The following is a 19,611-nucleotide window of genomic DNA, read 5'->3' on the forward strand; positions in this document are numbered from 1 at the left end:
TTTTTTTTCTTTTTTTTTTCTTTTTTTAGTGAGGCAATTAGGGTTAAGTGACTTGCCCAAGGTCACACAACTAGTAAGTGTTAAGTGTCTGAGGCCGGATTTGAACTCAGGTACTCCTGAATCCAGGGCCGGTGCTCTATCCACTGCGCCACCTAGCTGCCCCTGGAATTGGGTTTTAAGTGAGGGAGGGCTGGACAAAGTCACCAACTTCACTCTATCCTCCAGAGAAATCTGGGTTCAGTGGCAATATATACATCAGGACAACTGGAGATGACTCTGGGTGTTTAGAATTGGGGTTAAGTGACTTGCCCAGGATCACACAACTAGTAAGTGTCTGCAGTAAGATTTTAACTCAGGTCCTATTGACTCCTGGGCTAGCACTCTATCCACTGCTCCACCTAGCTGCCCCCATTTGCCTTATCCACTGGAGAAAGAAATGGCAAACCAGTATCTTTGCCAAGAAAACCCCAAATGGGGTCACAAAGACTAAGACGTGACTGAACAAAATGTACTGGATACGAAATACAAACAAAAAGAAAGGCAGTTCCTGCCATCAAGCAGCTTATATTCTATTTGAGGAATTCAGAACCTAAAAAGGAACTGAAAAGTCCTTAGAGGATTGGGAAAGGTACCATTGAGGGAGAGCAAGGTGGAGAGAGAGATGGTTTGGGACGATGAGTAACACTGGAAGGACTGTCTAGAATTAAAACTACAGTCTCTTAAATCCAGAGTTCTTTCATTAAAAAAAAAGATAGGGGCAGCTAGGTGGCTCAGTGGATAGAGCACCGGCCCTGGAGTCAGGAGTACCTGAGTTCAAATCCGGCCTCAGACACTTAACACTTACTAGCTGTGTGACCCTGGGCAAGTCACTTAACCCCAATTGCCTCACTTAAAAAAAGAAAAAGACAATTAAGGATTCCCTCAGATAAGTGAATCTTATGTGTCAGGAAGGTAGCTGCTATAGGCAGTTACTGAGACTTCAGTATCTTATAGGGTGCAATAGGGGAAACGTTTTAATATTATCTTCTATAAATGAACATATCCTTAATGTCAAGAACTTCACATTCACATGGCCCCTAGATATTTATTCTATGATAAGTCAAATAAATGGGAAGCATTAGAATGAAGGCTCAAAGCTTCTCCTGGACAGTAACACAGGATCCTGTACAATTTCAGAACTTTGCCCGGGGTGCCCAGATGCCTTGTCCTAAACATGTAATATATCATCTGCAGCCCTTTCTGGAGACTGGAATTCATTCTCTAAATTGTTTTCTCAGAGTGCATCATTGTATTACACCACAGGATGGAGATGAACCATGTTGAAAACAGCTTGCAAATCTAAACAGATACATTTTATGCACACTTCTTGCCATGTGAAATCATGCTGCTTACCCACCACGCTTTCTTGGCTGATTTTCCAGTAGCCATCTTTTACAATGAGTTATCTACAGGTGGGTTTTTTTTATTTTGTTTTGTTTTGTTTTGTTTATGGCCTCATCCCTTTCGACTAAGCATACTTGGCCAAGCATTCTATCATGGTAGAAGACCATTGGGGTTAAGGGCCATGAAACCAAAAAGGGAATTGTTGCATTTAATTATCATTAGTACCATTCTCTAACCACTTCAGCCAATTGCTCCAAATAAATATACTTGCCACACCATCTGACAAACATATAAACTGTGCATAAGTATGAGGAGATCCTTGGGGGACCAAAAAAATCTAACTCAACCTAACACAACAATTGTACTAGCAGATTAAGAGCAGTAATTTTGCACCTTTGCAAAAGCCATAGTTACTGACCTGATGGGTCCATTTCTGTTCTCTGCTTTCCACAGACTCAGAGGTGGTAAAGGACCATCTTGTACTGCAATAAATTCTATGTCTGGAATGGGAGGCTCTGAAATAAACAAGTGAAAGAAATCATGTGTTTATAAAAGGGCTTTCACTGGAAAAGAGATTAGATTTGTTTGGTTAGAACCAGACCAAAGAACTAGAAACAGTTGGGAGTTGTAAAAAAAAAAAAAAAAAGGAAAATTTAGAGAAGTTTTTTTTTTTCTTTCTATTTTGATACAGAGAAAAACTTCCTCACTTCCCGACAGAGGTGCACGAGACCCTTTTGGACACAATTAACATTTAAATTGGTTTTCCTTGACAAATCTGTTATGAGAATTTTGTTTTCCTTTCCAAAGGAAGAGGAGAAGACAAGGAAAGATAGTGATAGGAGGGAGGGAGGGGGGGAGGGAGGGAGGGAGGGAGGGAGGGAGGGAGGGAGGGAGGAAGGGAGGGAGGAAGGGAGGGAGGGAGGGAGGAAGGAAGGAAGGAAGGAAGGAAGGAAGGAAGGAAGGAAGGAAGGAAGGAAGGAAGGAAGGAAGGAAGGAAGGAAGGAAGGAAGGAAGGAAGGAAGGAAGGAAGGAAGGAAGGAAGGAAGGAAGGAAGGAAGGAAGGAAGGAAGGAAGGAAGGAAGGAAGGAAGGAAGGAAGGAAGGAAGGAAGGAAGGAAGGTCTCCAAAACCTAGGAATAAAGATCCTGGTGACTGAAGATTCTCAAAAGCAAGGCCTTAGCACTAATCTGAAATGCTCATTAACAGAATGACTTGGACTATTGGAAACCCAAATTATAAGTCACATCTAAGTATCAGAGTATGTGTGGGGGGAGAGGAGTGGGGGAATCATTGAAGATAGACTATTTCAGGTTGGCCAGAGAACATAGGAAAAACTGTACCAGTTATTTTGGCAAATGAAACTAAAAGTTCTACAGCAGAAAAATTGTTGTTGTTTGTCCTTCATGCTTGAAGAATACCAAAATGGAATCATGTTGTCAGGGTCAACGTACAGTGTGTCCAGCTGTGGTGTTTCTTTCTTTCTTTCTTTCTTTTTTTTTTTTTGCGGGGCAATGGGGGTTAAATGACTTGCCCAGGGTCACACAGCTAGTAAGTGTTAAGTGTCTGAGGCCGGATTTGAACTCAGGTACTCCTGACTCCAGGGCGGGTGCTCTATCCACTACGCCACCTAGCTGCCCCTATGTCCAGCTGTGGTAATGGAGAAATTAGAACTTATAAGAAAAATGGAGTCTAAAAACCTATTAGCATACATTGTTCAAAAAGAGTGGGACAGGGGGCAGCTAGGTGGCACAGTGGATAGAGCACCGGCCCTGGATTCAGGAGTACCTGATTTCGAATCCAGCCTCAGACACTTAACACTTACTAGCTGTGTGACCCTGGGCAAGTCACTTAACCCCAATTGCCTTACAAAAAAAAAAAAAAAGAGTGGGACATCAACTGGAAACTCAGTTTGAAATAGTAAGAGATTATAAGAAAAAAAAAACCCATGGAAATATACAGAAATCAGCTCCTCCCAACTTGGCCAGATGGTGCGTAGGGAACTTGACCTGTCCTAGAATGCAATCTTCAGAACCCCATGAAGAAGTTGACTACAATGCTGATAATCAGAAGCTGCTAGCTAAAGATGGGAAAAGCACCTTTTGGAGATACTAACTTTTTTTTTTTATTGCAATTGTGAGCACAACAATCCAAAGTACATGAATAGCTGTGAAAACATTTAGAAGTACCAGGTCTGAAAATATGGCACATACTGCTCTGATTTAGAGGAAATGAATCTCGGATCAGGCGATATAAGCACTTTGCTAGAGACTAAGTGGTTAAAGGTTCTGTTCCAGGCCCATAAAGGAAAATAAGCTCAAAAACACAATGATGCGTCTATCAAAGTGACATTTCTAGAAGAAAACAGGGTTAAAGTATTGCACAACCAGTTACTTATTTTCCTCAGTACCGTGGCAGCTTACTTTGCTAGGATTCAAAAGCAGCTTGAACAGACACTTAACTCCACATCAAATTGAAAACTGGAGTGGATACCCCATTCTAGTTTGACAAACCATAAATAGACCTGAATAAAGGTCCATTGTCATTCAATAAGATTTAAAATGGAGGAGGGGCAGATGACCCTTTTAGTCAGTTTTGTACAAACAGGGGCATGGTGGGTAGCTTTAATCTAAACATGATTTCTAAAAATCCAAATGCAATTTCTTCTCTTCTTGAATTGTGAGGGTCACTGGCTATTTCTTTAGTTTAAAAACATCTAATATAGCGTTGCCCTGATAAGATACAAATTTGTGGTCCTCCCGGTTCTTAGCACAGTGCTTGGCACATAAAAGGTGCTTAAACATGCTTGTTGACTCATTACTGGGCAAAGAAATGTGAGCCAGTTGTAATTTTTCCAAAGGGAATGATTTGTATCAACATCTGATATTTGAGATATGACTACATTGAAACATCTTTAAAAGATTCATTTTCATATATTGTTTTAAAGAAGAGTATAAAATTAGTTCTATGCAGTAAAATTTTAAGGCATTTATGCAGCATTCAATCAGTGGAAGTAGGTGTAATCAATGGCGAAATAACTTGTGGAATTGCAGCAGATGCTTTTTTTTAAGGATAGGTCTATATCACTGGAAATTTGTTTTTAAAATGTTAAAGGAGCAAGAATCACAGTCACTTCCACAAAGCTTTCAAGCTCCTATTTTTAATAAGATTACTCAATGAGAAGGTGGGACATTGCTCAAAAAGAGTGGGCCATCAACTGGAAACTCAGTTTGAAATAGTAAAAGATTATAAGAAAAAAATATGAAAATATACAGAAACCAGTTCCTTCCCACTCAGCCAGATGGTGCATAGGGAACTTGACCCTACTTCATTGATTGCATGGATTTTATTAATGATTAATAAATGTTGAGTTTGGGGCAGTGAGCTGGTGCAATAGTTAGATCACTGGCCCTGGAGTCAGAAGGCCTTGAGTTCATATTCAGCCTCAGACACTAGCTCTGTGACCCTGGGCAAGTCACTTAACCCAGATTCACTCCCCTCAAAAATGTTAAATTTAACAAATAGAAATTAGCTGAATGGAAAAAACCACCAGTTATTTTGTTGAATTTTGGCTTTTGATATAAGTAGACTTTGGAATAGAGATTCTGAGGTGTTTCTGGTCTAAAAATCTGTGCTAGAACACTTTAGGCAACGTTGTCCTTTCAATAAAGGAGATTCCTGGACAATAGTAATGCTAGCTTTGAATCAGAGAAAAGTGCCTTCTTAGATATAGTAGCTTCCTTTGAACAAGTGTACAAATCCACAGGGGTAGCTTCTTCCAGAAAAGGTTTGCTGTTCATAGATCAGAAAGGTGGGTTGTATAAATGTTGAATTTCTTTGTAATCATTAGACCAAATTGAAAGTTTATGGAGAAATCAATTAAATATTTTAAGTTGATTCCTTCTGAGGAATTATGAGAAAGGAGTTTTTTTCTCTTTGGTGAAGGGACAATTTGGGGTTGCAGAAGGGAGGAAGGAAACAGTAAGTAGGGCTAGTTGCTGATTGACGCATCATGTGATTGTCTTCCACTATGAGAAGTATATTTCCTATTAAATCTAAATTCTCTGTTAACTTTGTGTTGTAGACATAAATTAATATTATTGGGAGGTGTATCTTACACATGTATACTTGTTTGTGTTAAAATGAAGTAATTAAAAACTGCCATTATTTACCACTAGGTGAACTGTATGATTTGTTACATATGCTCAAAGACCTTTCATCTGGCCTTTGAAATTAATGTGCCTGCATTCAATGCCTTAAAAAACACAACTGTGGCAGCTAGGTGGCGCAGTGGATAGAGCACCAGCCCTGGAGTCTGGAGGACCTGAGTTCAAATCCGGCCTCGGCCACTTGACACTTACTAGCTGTGTGACCCTGGGCAAGTCACTTAACCCCAATTGCCTCACCAAAACAAACAAACAAAAAAAACCCACAAATGAAAATCATAAACATACTGAAATCATTCCTTACTATATATTTATATTCTACCACAGCCCTATTTCATTCTACTAGTAAAATTACTTCTTGTGATAATACATTCTCTAGAATATGCCTTGAGAGTAAATCTTGTCCTTTTATTAAAGGAGGGGGTGCTCTTTGTTCACGTTTAAACTAAATAAATGACTTTTGTGGTCTCTTCTACATCAATTCTGTAATTATTTATTCTGTATTCAAATGGAAAGAGCAAAATGTGAGTTTAACCTTTCACAGTAAATTCTGAATGATAATAATAACACATGTATAGGGTATCCCAAAAGTCTTAGTAGAGTTCACTGCACTTTAAACTTTTGGGACACTCTCTATACTGGACTTTGAAGTATATTCAGTTCATCAAGCATGTATTGATGTACATGGCAGACACTCCTGCTGTTAAGCACTCTTCTTTTTTTCTGAATATCTGGTTCCAACATTTTAATATGAATCTTTAGTCAGTGGACAGAGTGCTAGGGCTCCTCTCAAATAGAATAGGTTTGTAAAATCTTAGAACTGTATTTTTAAAATGTTGGCTCATTACTACGCACATGGTTGAAGTCTTTTTGCATTCTTCACTGTGAATCACTTCCCATGTCTTTGTGTTTTTCTTACGTGATTTTTTTATAGCACCATAATATCTCATTACATTGATATGCCACAATTTATTCAGCCAGCTTCCCAATCCTCAGGCACACAAAGATCAGATATTAATATGTCACTATAATTTTGGAGGGTGGGATCTGTCCTTGGACCTATAATGTATAACATCTGATGTCTTGGATGAAGGCACAGATGGTATGATGATCACATTTGCAGACACCGTGAAGCTGTGTGAGACAGTTAACACTGTGAATGACAAAAAGATCTTGATAAGGTAGAACAATTTCATTAAAAAGGTGAAGATTTAGTAAGATGCAATGTGCCACCCTCAAGTTAAGAAAAAATAAACTTCACATAGCATAGAATGGGGGCAATACAACCAAATAACAGTATGTGTGGAAAAGATCTAGGGGGTTTAGGGGATTTCAAGTTTGTAGTTTTAGTTCATAGTTTGTACCAATTATCTGGGCTGGTGGCCAAAAAAATAAAAATAAAAAGCTAACGAGTCCTTAGATTGCAGTGATAGACAACGTGTCCTCAACAGAGGAGAGTATCAAGAATTCCTCTGAGCTCTGTACAGGCCAGACAAGATCTGGAGCATCGGCTCTTAACCTGAGGTGCCCAGATGCTCACTGGGCTCATGAACTTAGATGGGGAAAAAGTACATCTTCATTTTCATAACCTTTCCTTTAATTGGATGGAAACATGATTCTGAGAAGGGTTCCAAAACGGGCTTCACCATTATGCCAAGGGGGTCTGTGTCACAGAAAAGGTGGAAAACTCCTGCTCCATAGTATCATTTTCAAGTCTAAGTGACACATTTAAGGAAGAACATTGACAAGTTGCAGAACATTGATTGACCATGAAGGTGAGGGGCCTAGAGACCCTGCCTTGAGAGCATCAGCTGAAGGAAGTAAGAGGATGTTTAGCCTGGAGAAGAGAATACAATGGGGACATGATGGGTGGGTTTTGGTGGTGTTTTTTGGTTTTTGTTATTTGTTGTTGTTGTTGTTGTTGGTTTTTAATCAAGCTTTGTTTTGTTTCTGATTGGCCCCAAAGAGTAGACCTAGGAGCAGCAGGTCAAAGTTGTAAGGGGTAGGGGAGTGGAAAAGGTAAGCATTTAGTATCTCTACAAGGAACAAATCCCCATAAGCTAGAGCCATCCCAATGTAGAACTGCCTGCCTCAGGAGGGGCAGGTTCCTCTTCACTGCAGGGGAAAAACAAGCAGAGGTTGTATGCCCACTTGGCACTATTGTAGAGGAAATTGCTGGTCAGGGACTTTTTGAATCACCAAGAAGAGCACTTTCAACTCTGAAATTCTGTAAATACTATGATTGTTCTTTTTCCTGTTAGAAATGAAGCCACTTTGACAATTTTTTTATACAGATAGGTTTGGTTTTTTTATGTAACAACATTAGATAATATTTCTAGTAGTGGAATCCCTAAATGGTATTATTCAGTTGTTGGGGGGGGGGGATTCCAGCTCTTAACTAACTGTACTTCTTCCTCTGTAGGACATAAAGGAAATAAATGGCAACTAGAAGAATACTCTCATTTAACTACCTAGGGTTGTAACTTTAGAGGTGGATGGGACTTGAGCAGTCATTTAGTCCAATTCTCTCATTTTTCAGATAAGGAAACCAAGGACCAGACAGATATCCCGACTTGACTGGACAAAGAGCTAGTTAGCAGTACTAAAACGACTAGCCATGGGGGCAGCTAGGTGGCACAGTGGATAAAGCACTGGCCCTGGAATCAGGAGGACCTGAGCTCAAATCCGGTCTCAGACACCTGACACTTACTAGCTGTGTGACCTTGGACAAGTCACTTAACCCTCAACGCCCTGCAAAAAAAAAAAAAAAAAGACTAGCCAGGTTAAAAATCCCAGGCTCATATAACCAGCATGTGTCAGAGGTAGGATGTGAACCCCAGAGTTTGATTTAAAACCCAGATTCCCTGATGCCAAATCTAATGCTATTTTCACTATACCAAGGAATCCATCAATGTCAGAACTCCCATCATCAGTGCAGACTGCAAACTATTCACACCTCCTTAAATTATGCAGTCCTTATCAACGTCCTTCCTAAATATTCCTCAGAACTACAGATGCTTCTTTACTTGTAATAGTCTATGCAATGCTTTGGCTGCTATCCCTCAGTCTTGCCTTATGACCTTGTAGCCTCTTCTATTCTTGTCATATATTCAGTTTAACTGAATATTTTTTTTAAATGCATTTATTGAGCAAGGCATAGTTTTATAGTTTTAAGGAAACAAAACCAACAACAACAACAACAAGACAAAACCAAGACTCCCCTTAAGAAGTTTATATTCATCTGGTGTCTTTGATACCATTTCTTAAAAACAAATCCTCGGGGCAGCTAGGTGGCGCAGTGGATAGAGCACTGGCCCTGGAGTCAGGAGTACCTGAGTTCAAATCCGGCCTCAGACACTTAACACTTACTAGCTGTGTGATCCTGGGCAAGTCACTTAACTCCAATTGCCTCACTTAAAAAAAAATCCTCAAAATAAAAAAAAAATTTTGATTAATTTTTTAAAATAAAATATATTTTTTTAAATCCTCATAGATAATATACCTCAGGCTTCTTATACCCCTAACGTGTTTTGACACTGACTTTTTGGGTCCCACCTGCCATTTTGATTTCTCTGAGATAATGGTACTCCACAGAACATGCCAGTGGGTATAGGTGCTTTCTCTTTTTTTTTTAAAATAAGCTTTTGTGGCAGTAAAGAGGCTGGGATAACTGAAAATATTGCAGTTTTTCAAATAAAATCTATTCTGCTTTCCACTTTTCATTTAGCTCTGGACCCAGCTCATTCTCCTTCTGAAGAACCTATCTAAGAAGTAGACTGATCATATAGGGAGAAAAAGAGATAACTGATTACTCCGATATCCATGAATTTTTTAAATCCTAGAATGCCTATCCTCAATTATTTGTGTGTGTATACATATATACATATATATGTACATGTGTGTATATCTGTATATATATCCATTTGTATATATATGTATATACTTCTGTGTGTGTGTGTATATATATATATATATATATGTATGTATGTATATATACACATCTGTCTGTGTGTGTGTGTATATCATCCATCCATCTATCTATCTATCTATCTATCTAGGAGATTCTTCTGACCCCTGGATGTAAGCTCCCTCAGCTACTTTCACTCATTGTTCAAAACTAATGATTACTATCACCCTCTCTCTTCTTTACCTCCTGTTCCAGAAACAAAGGTCATCCCAATACCTCACTAATGTTAATGCCTCTACATATACTCTGGATGGATCCCTTGCTTTTCAACTTTCTCCAGGACTGTGTTTTAGCAGTCATTTACTTTTGCATCTTCAATTTTCTCTCTACTAGCTCCTTACTGACTTACAAACATGCTTAGGTCTCCCCTAACAAGAAAAAGCCTTCTCTTTGTGCTTCTAACCCACCCAACTACAAGTCCATTGCTTCTTCTCTTCACTTCTAAATTTCTTGAAAACACAGTTGAAGGGATGTATATCAATTGCAAAATGGCTGAATAAACTATGGGGATATGAATGTAATGGGCTCTGCTCCTGACTTTTTCTCCATCATTCCCCAGCCACCTTCTCACCCTGGAAGATCCTCCCACCTCTGGTTTAGAGATGAGAGAGGCCTTCTTCTGAGTGACCAGATTCTCCCAGAACCTCCATTTTAAGGAAAGGGCCAGGCCAGCTACATTCACGCTTTCATTGTCTCCTGGCTCTACTCCTGACTCTCTGGACTTCTTTTTCCACCATGCTCCATTTTATGTGTTATGTTCTAGAAAATGCAGACTCCCTGAGGGCAAGGACTATCTTACTTTTTGCTTGAATTTGTATTCCTAGCTCTTAGCAGAGAGCTCCATTAGACCAAGACCAATGTGTGAATTTGTTTTGCTTGACCATGCTTACAACGGAGGGTCCTTACAAAATTAGAGGTGGAGGAGGGAGGGGAAATAATGAGAAGGCTATTGGGAGAGTGATACATAAAAAAGGACGAGTGCATCAATACATTTTAAATGGCACAGAAAAGAACAGAAGTAGGTTCAGAGGGAAACATAGAAGTGAGAAAGTTTTGGAAGTGATATGTTGAATTTACTATAAACTTTAAAGAGAAAAAGAGCCAAACTCTACATGGTGAAAATTTCTGTTTTTACATACAATCCTTTGTTTTGGTTTTCCTTTGAAAGTGGAATTACTATTGCTTATAGACTTGAGAGGGCAGGGCCAAGATGGCAGAAGAAAGGCAGTAACTTCTTGGAGCTCCCCACATGATCACAAAAAACCCCTCCAAATAATTCCATAAGACAATTCCTGAAGCAGCAGAACCCATAAAAGGATGGCATGAGATAATTTTCCAGCCAAAGATGGCTTAGGTTGGCAGAAAAGGTCTGTTGTACTGGGGTGAGAGAGAAATATAGCCCCACAGCCACATGTGCAGATTCAGCCCCAGGCCGCACCAGAGAAAGGCACTCCTGGAGCCTCTGAATGAGCTGCAGCAGCAGTTTTTTCTGGAAATAAGCTCACAATCTGGTGAGAGGGCTTAGGGGCTGACCCGGGGGGAGATTACAGGGGTCTCTGCCAGCGCTGAGGTGGAACTCAGTTGTTTTGCCCATGTTGGGGACCAGGAAGCAGTCTTGAGTGGCTGCCCAGGTGGGGGAGTGGCACAGGCTCACCCAGAACTTGCAACAACCGTGAAACAGATTTTTTGTTTCCAGGTTAAAGAGCAAGTAGTCCTGGGGTTATTTACAGACTAGAGCACAGGTCAGGTGAGTGCAGAAAATGCCTCTCCTTAAATTGTACCACCTGGGACCCCCTGAAACTTGGGGCAGTGCATCCTGGAAGCAGTGCTCCACTTTAAGAAGGAGTTAAAAGTCAAAAAATAGGCTTGCAAAATGAACAGACAGAAAAAGATATGTACCTGGTGACAAGGAAGATCATAATATACCCTCAGAAGTAGATAACAAAGTCAAAGCTCCTACATCCAAAGCTTCCAAGAAAAATATGAATTGGTCTCAGGCCATAGAAGCACTCAAAAATGACTTTGAAGACAAAGTAAGAGAGGTAGATGGAAAAGTAAGAGAGTAGAGGGAAAAATGGAAAGAGAAATGAGAGTGATGCAGGAGTGTCATGAAAAAAAAGTCAACAGCTTGAAAAGCCAAATGGAAAAGCTCTCTGAAGACAATAATTGCTTAAGAATTAGAATTGAACAAATGGAAGCTAATGATTTTATGAGAAATAAAGACACAATAAAGCAAATCCAAATAAATAAATAAAATAAAGGGCAATGTGAAATATCTTCTTGGAAAAACAGCTGACCTGGAAAATAGATCCAAGAGAGATAATTTGAAAACCATGATCAAAAAGGAGCTTAGACATCATCTTCCTAGACATTGTCAGGGAAATTTGTCCTGATATTCTAGAAGCAGAAGGTAAAATAGAAATTGAAGGAGTTCACTGATCACCTCCTGAAAGAGATCCCAAAAGGAAAAATTCCAGGAATATTATAGCCAAATTCCAAAGATCCCAGGTCAAAGAGAAAAAAGGAAAATATTGCAAGCAGCCAGAAAGCAGACTTACTCAAGTTTTCTAATGCCTTGTCAAGTTTAGAATGTCCAAAAGATAAAATAAAGTGTCAACAACCTGTTCCTCTACTTCTTCACTACTGTTAAGGGCTAAAATTCTAGCTAAACTGTCTAAAATATCTAATGAGTGGTCGCCAATAAATTATAAGCTTTAGCAAGAGTTAGACTTTTAAGCATTTATTAAGGAGAATAAGAATTTGGTAAAGAGAGAAGAAAAGGCCTAGATTCCTATCTATTAAAGGGAGAGCACATTTCTAGCTCCACTCTCCACCAGAGTCCAGAGGAAAGAGAGTCAGACCGAGCCCCAGTCTCTTCCTTCTTCCTCCCACTAGCCCGCGTCACTTCCTGACGCCAAAGAAAAGACTCCTGGTCTTGCCCTCAAAGACCTTCGCTTCATGGGTGGAACTCTTCTACAGTTAGTCTCCAGCAGGTGGCGTCATTCCAATCGTTACACTACCTACCCTTCTTCAACCTATTGCCATATGCCTTCTGTAACACTAATGAAACAGCTCTCTCAAAAGTCACCAATGATTCCTAATAATTAAACCCAACAAAGGAGTCTTTCCACAGCCCTGATTCACTGACCTCTTGGATGTTTTGACATTGTTAGCCACACTCATTTTCTGGATATTTTCTCCCCTGTTGGCCTTAAAGACATCACATTCTTCCTGGTCTTCTCCTGCCTCTGTGACATTCCTTTCTGTCTCTTTTGAAAGCTTCTCATCTTCACAACTGCTCAATGCAAATATTGTTCCACATTTCTATCCCTTTGCCCCCTCTTCTCTTCTCTCTGTACTAGCCCCCTCAGTTCATTCCCACAGCATTCCAATAATGATTTTATGCAGATGACTTTCAAGTCTATGCCTTCAGTCCCAACCTATTTCCAACTCCAAATCAAACTCATTATATTTTCTTTTAAATATATATTTATTGATATATTTTGTTTTGGCATAACAGACACTGCCCAAAAAACCCTTTTACAAAGTATATTCTCCAAGTAAAGAAATCATAGTATACAAATGCAATGGAATAGTATTGTGCTGTAAGAAATAATATATGTACAGAATTCAGAGAAGCATGAGAAGATATAAATACTGATACAGAGTTAAGAAAGCAGAACCAGAAAAAATACATGATTATAATAATATAAACAAAAAGCCCAATGACAATAAAAACCTGAATGCCATATAATTATGACCAAGGTTGATACAGGAAGAGAGTGGAGAAAATATCTCCCTACACACATCACAGGGGACTATGGGGAAGGGGTATTGTTTATACAACCAGAAATAGCTGATATTTCATTGGTTTTTGCTGAACCATTTTTCTCCCTTCTTGTAAAATATTTGTCATAAGAAGAGGGTTATTTCTTTGAACGAGAGGCAAGAGGAGAACATAATGAGAAATGAATGTGGTATAAAAACAAAAGGCATCAATAAATATAAGACATAGTTTAAAAGCACTGCAGTTTTTGGTTTTTAAAATAAATGTGATCAGTATTTTTTTCTACATCACCTTCACTTACTAACATGATCCTTTCCCCAACCCCTCTCAGAAAGCCCTCCTTTATAACAAATTAAAAAGAAGAGGAAAAAGTTCAGAAAAACAAACACATTGAAAATGTCCATATTTACAGGGTTGTATACCCACAGTCCCCCATTCCTACAAAGAAATGAGGGAGATGACTTCTTATTTCTGTTTTCTGAGGCCAATCTTGGTCATAAACTCACAGCCTTCATTTAAAATCACTTGGTTACTACCATTCTTTCCAGTTATTTCATTGTGGTCATGGAAAATATTGTTTTCTGGGTTTCAGTTACTTTGCTTTGTTTCATTTCATCAAACATTCCCATGCTTCTTGAACCACAATTTTGTTGCTTCCTCAAGTTAACATTACACTTTTGTAGTCATTGTGTATGTTATTCCTTAGACACTTCTATCTTCATCCTGCATCACCTCATACAAATCTTCCCACATTTTTCTGAATTCTTCATATCAGCTATTCCTCACAGTGCAATTGTGTCATCACATTCATATGTCATAATTTGTTTAACCATTCCCCAACTGTTGCACACATGTAGTTTCCAACTATTTTTTACCATAATGTTGCCATGAATGAATATTTGTGCACATATGAATTTCCCCCCAAAGCTTCTATAATCTTTCCAACTAAACATGATCTTCCTATTTCACTAACTATCTGACACACCACCATTCATGCAAGCACCTATATAAGGCAGCTAGGTGGCCCTGTGGATAGTGCTGAGCCTGGAGTTAGGAAGACATGAGTTCAAATCTGACTTCAGACACTCAGCAGCTATAGGATCATGGGCAAGTTACTTAACTTCTGTCTGTCTCACTTTTCTTGACTTTAAGATGGGGATAATACAAACACTGTGCTTAACACAGTGTCTGGCACATAGAATCCACTTAATAAATAATTATTTTCCTCCTTTGTTCCTTCTTTCTTTCCTTCCTTCTTGTCTCTGATGGCCACTCTATTGTAACGATTGGAATGATGCCACCTGCTGGAGACTTACTGTAGGAAAACTCCGCCATGAGGAGAAGGCACCTGAGGGCAAAACATGTGGCTTTTCTTTGGTGTCAGGAAGTGACGTTTGCTGGTGGAAGGAAGAGGGGACGAGGCTGGCGCTCTAACTCTCTTTCACCAGGACTCTCGTGGAGAGCAGAGAAGGAGAACTGTAGCTCCCCGAGATAGATAGATGAATCTAGGCCTTTCTCTCTTCACCAAATTCTTATTCTCCTTAATAAATGCTTAAAAGTCTAAACTCTTGCAAAAGCTTATAATTTATTGGCACCCACTCATTAGATATTTTAGACAGTATAGCTAGAATTTTAGCCCCTTACGCTATGAAGTTATCATTGACTCTCCCCTCTCATCTCTCTTAAACAATCAACTTTAACCATAAAATACCACTTACAACTTCCCTTCTTCTTTCTATATCCCCACCACTTGCTCTGGTATAGGCTCTCATTACCATTTGCTTGGACTATGGTCCTTACATTTCTATTTTTCCCCTTCACTCTAATTCATCCTATACAACTGCCAGTATAATTCTTCCTATATGCAGACATGGTCATGTTCTTCCTTTGCTCAAAAATTTTCAGTGGCTCCCTATTGCTTAATGATTAAAGTGAAAATTCTTCCTGGTATTCCAAATTCTCCATAATCTTAAACCATTCTACCTTTCCAGCCTTATTTTATACTACTCTCCGTGTATCATATGCTCTAGCCAAACTGGATTGCTTTCTTCACCCCAGACAGACATTTTAAACTCTCATACCTCCGTTCCTTTAAATATGCTCTTCCCTATGCCTGCTTTTTCCTCTGGGTTTTTTTCCCCCAATCCCATCTTTTAATATCCAACTCCGAAGTTGATTCCTTCAAAACGTCTTCTCTGATTTCACTAGGAAGTAATCCCTGTGGAGAAAGAGTCAACCATCTTTACCAACTGCTGATCCACTGTGACCAGTCTGGCACAGGAAGTCACCCTGAGAAACAGGAAACAGTACATTCCAAGAAGATCAAACCACTGTTACCACCTCCATCACTACTTTCCCCTAGACCCTCATGGCAACAATCCACAACCTGACTTCTGAGGATAGCACTGCCACCCACATCCCTAGTCCATTTTCCAACCCAGCCCCTTTGGCCATCATTTAGGGAACTGTAGGCTAGTGTGGACATGCCCAGATCACCTAACATGGAGACACCATGCTTCCTTCTGTACCCTACCACATGGGTGGGTATAGCCTCCTTTGGTTGACTGCAAAGCCCCAAAGTCTATGGTTGCTCTTTCTGGCTCACTGTCCCTCGTGTGTCATCTTCCAGAAGGTGATGATCATAGTTCATTCACAGTAAGAACTAGAAAAAGATGTAGCCTGTCTATACAACCAAACAAAGGAGGTTACACCCACTCACATGGTAGAGGATACAGGGACATAGAGTGCCTGCCTCTATTTTAGGTGTTCTGGGCATACCCAGATAAGCTTTCTTACAAGAGTAATCCCTGTGGGAAAGGCACCTATCTTCCTCAATTTTACCAACACCAACCACTGGCCAACTGTCACTAAGAGGCAAGTAACCCAAGAGCCCTCAATGCCATTGCTTCCCAAACCAATCACCCTGCTTCTATGCCAGACCCTCAGGCTAAATTTGAATCATGAATGTCTTTAACAAATGTCAAATGATTCAACATCAGAAAGGGTTGGGGTAGCTAGGTGGTACAGTGGCACCAGCCCTGGATTCAGGAGGACCTGAGTTCAAATCCAGCTTCAGACACTTGACACTTACTAGCTGTGTGACCCTAGCAAGTCACTTAACCCTCATTACCCTACAAAGAAAGGAAGGAAGGAAGGAAGGAAGGAAGGAAGGAAGGAAGGAAGGAAGGAAGGAAGGAAGGAAGGAAGGAAGGAAGGAAGAAAGAAATAGATAGGGTTTTAACAATTAGAATGGCATTGAAGAAGGTGCATTACTATATGCTTTGCTGCTGAACCATGGAGCCTTTCTATCTGACTTGTACCTGAACCTTCCTATAAATGTTGTCTCTCCCCATTAGAATGTGTGGCCTGAAAAACAAAAACAAACATACAAACAAACAAAGAAAAAGTGATCTGTCTTGAGACAGACCACATTGAGAGTGAGGTCTGTCTTCATTTTATATTTGTATTCCTAGCACTTGCAATGCATATAATATTAAGTGTATCAACATTTGATAAATGCTTCTTCTTTTCTTTCTCTTTTTTTCTCCCCTCTCTCCTTTCTTCCCTCCCTTCCTCCTTCCTTCCTTCCTTTCATCATTCATTCCTAGGTAACAACTTTCTTCTGAAGAACTGATAGCTCTTTGTTTTGTAATGTCTAATAAATTAATCAATTACTATCGTTAATTATAATTCTCTACAGTGAGATCTTATCCTCTTCCTAAACTGTTAGATTCACAAGGCCAAAAATATGGCCTTTATATCTCCCCCAGGGAGCAGAATTCAACAGGTACTTAGTAAATACATACATAATTAATTTTATAGCAGCCCTGAGGCAGGCAGCGATTATTGTCCCTATTTTATAGATTAAGAAACTGAAACTCAGAGAAATTAAATTCCTTGTCAAAAGTCACAGGACTAATAATTACCTGAGCCAGGGGCAGCTAGGTGGCACAGTGGATAGAGCACCAGTCCTAGATTCAGGAGGACCTGAGTTCAAATCCAGCCTCAGACACTTAACACTTACTAGCTGTGTGACCCTAGGCAAGTCACTTAACCCCAATTGCCTCACACAAAAAAAAAAAAATTACCTGAGCCAGAACTACAAGTCAAGGGTCCTAACTCCCAGTTCAGTGTTCTCTGCCCCATTCCAGGTTGCCTTCTGTAATGTTCAATAAATGCTTCATGGTGGGATGATACCAATTGATCCTAGGGACTTCCCAAATGGAAACTGGTCATGGAGATAAGATTACAAGGGCTACTCTGGGAATTTTCTCTAATATCCCATCCAGACAACAAGACTTCACAAAGGAGGCCAGGTAGGGATAGGGATAGATTTAGGTTTGGGTCTAGGGATAAGTTTTAAAAATAGTGAAAAGGGATAAAGCCCTGTGGTTTCACTAATACAGAGAACTCCTAGGTAAAGAAACTCCCACCAATGCAAGTCTGCGCCTTCTCCACAATTAGAATAAGCAACTAAAATGATATTAAAGAAGATACATTAGGAAGTCAAAATAGCAGATTATAGGCAATAATCCAACTGAATTCATCTAACATTCTCATCCAAACAACTTTAAAATACTACCTCAAATCAAATTTTGGAGTGGCAGTGCCAACGAAAGGTCAGGTGAGACATTTTTCTAGCCTTAAACAACTTAGGAGGTGGGCAGGAGAGGTCTGTGATACTGGGTGAGGCCTGGCCCAGAGCATAGCAGCAGTGCCAGCGGTGGACCTTGCAGGCAGCCTCAACAGTGGCAATGTCAGCAGCAGCAGCAGGTTCAGGAGCTCTCAGCCCAGACACGGTAAGGGGGTCAGACAACTGGTCAGAAAGAAATGGGGTCACAGGGAGATGGATGTGGCTGAAAAACAACTGACCAAGCCATAGGCAATGAAGTAATATTTTTTAAAACTGACAGCAATTTCTCTGATAAAGGCCTCATTTCTCAAATATATAGGGAATGGAGTCAAATTTATAAAAATAAAAACTATTCCCCAAATGATAAATGATCTAAAGATATGAACAGGCATGAACTCATTTGGATTTTTCTTGGAAAAAATATTGGAGTGCTTTGCCATTTTCTTCTCTAGTTCATTTTACAGATGAGGAAACTGAGGCAAGCAGGATAAATTGACTTGCCAGCGTCACACAGCTAGGAAGTGTCTGAGGCCAGATTTGAACTCAGGAAGATGAGTCTTGATTCTAAGCCCAATGCTCTGTGCACTATGGCGCCACCTAGCTGCTCATACCTCTGGCTTAGAGCACTGAAAAGACAAGTGACTTGATTAGGACTGCACAGCCAATATGGTTCAGAGGAGAGACAAATATCATGATTAAATTCTCTACCTTAGACCTACTGGGTCATTTAAAATTTACTAGGAGTAAAGATGAATACTACCATAAGGAAGATGAAGAAGTAGAGGAGGGGTAAGAAAAGGGAGGAAAGGAAATAGAAGAGGGAGGAGGAAAAGGAAAAGAAAAGGGGTGGGAGGGAAGGAAGGAGAGGCAGAAGGAGGATGAGGAAGAAAAGGCACTAGGTCATTGAGCCAGTCTGGGAAAGAGCAGTACCATATTTACATGATACACCAATCAAGAATAATTAAGAACATTTAAGATGTGGGGAACAACTGGGAAACATTCACTCCCTTCTGGCACTACTTGTCCCCAGAGAGTTGAAGAGGATGTGGTGAACCAACTCACTGTCTGTCAGTCAGAAGGCTTTTTGTACTTAAAAAAAACTCCCACTGGGGAAAATATTGAGAGATAATATCAAAATAAATGGTGGAACTGGATCCTAGGTCAAGAACCAAATGCCTAAAATGTTGTTCTTTTATCTACTAGAAAACTTGGTATTTGTGTGAAGGTTGATCCTTTATGGATCATTTTTACTGTTTTTAATTCTGGAAGCTTGGACCCTTAGGTGGGGCTAATGCATATAGCCAATTTAGTATTATACACTATACAGAATTATAGCATCAAAGTTGTAGGGGTCAACCAATCCAAACCCCTAAACTTACAGAGGTCTCAAAGAGAGGCAAAGTGACAGCAGAAGATTGTAGAGTTAGAATCCAAAGCTAATTCCTCTGGTATTCGATCCAGTCCCCTTCACCATGCCATCTGAATCAACTAGGTCAAAGAAAGTACCATTTGGGAGAAGACAGTGTGTCAGTCAGTCAATACAAAGTGCTGGGGAAACATGGAAAGGCAAAAGACAGTCCCTGCCCTCAAGGAGCTCACAATCTAATAAGGGAAGATAAGACATAAAAAGAAACTGTAAAGAAGGAGAAGTGTGAGAGGGGATAGGAGAGGGAAGAGTA

The 19,611-nt window shown here is 39.8% G+C and overlaps 1 protein-coding gene across 1 annotated transcript in view; it reads right to left on the reverse strand.

Annotated features, from left to right (window-relative positions):
• The window catches only part of SUSD1 (sushi domain containing 1), a 341,419-nt gene that overhangs the window by 78,031 nt on the left and 243,777 nt on the right, over positions 1-19,611 (reverse strand). The window contains exon 14 of the mRNA XM_043975620.1: positions 1,802-1,898. Within this exon, the coding sequence (XP_043831555.1) occupies positions 1,802-1,898 (97 nt within the window). The remainder of the gene's footprint in view (positions 1-1,801; positions 1,899-19,611) is intronic.

Source organism: Dromiciops gliroides, chromosome 1, assembly GCF_019393635.1.
Source record: "Dromiciops gliroides isolate mDroGli1 chromosome 1, mDroGli1.pri, whole genome shotgun sequence".
Lineage (NCBI taxonomy): Eukaryota > Metazoa > Chordata > Mammalia > Microbiotheria > Microbiotheriidae > Dromiciops > Dromiciops gliroides.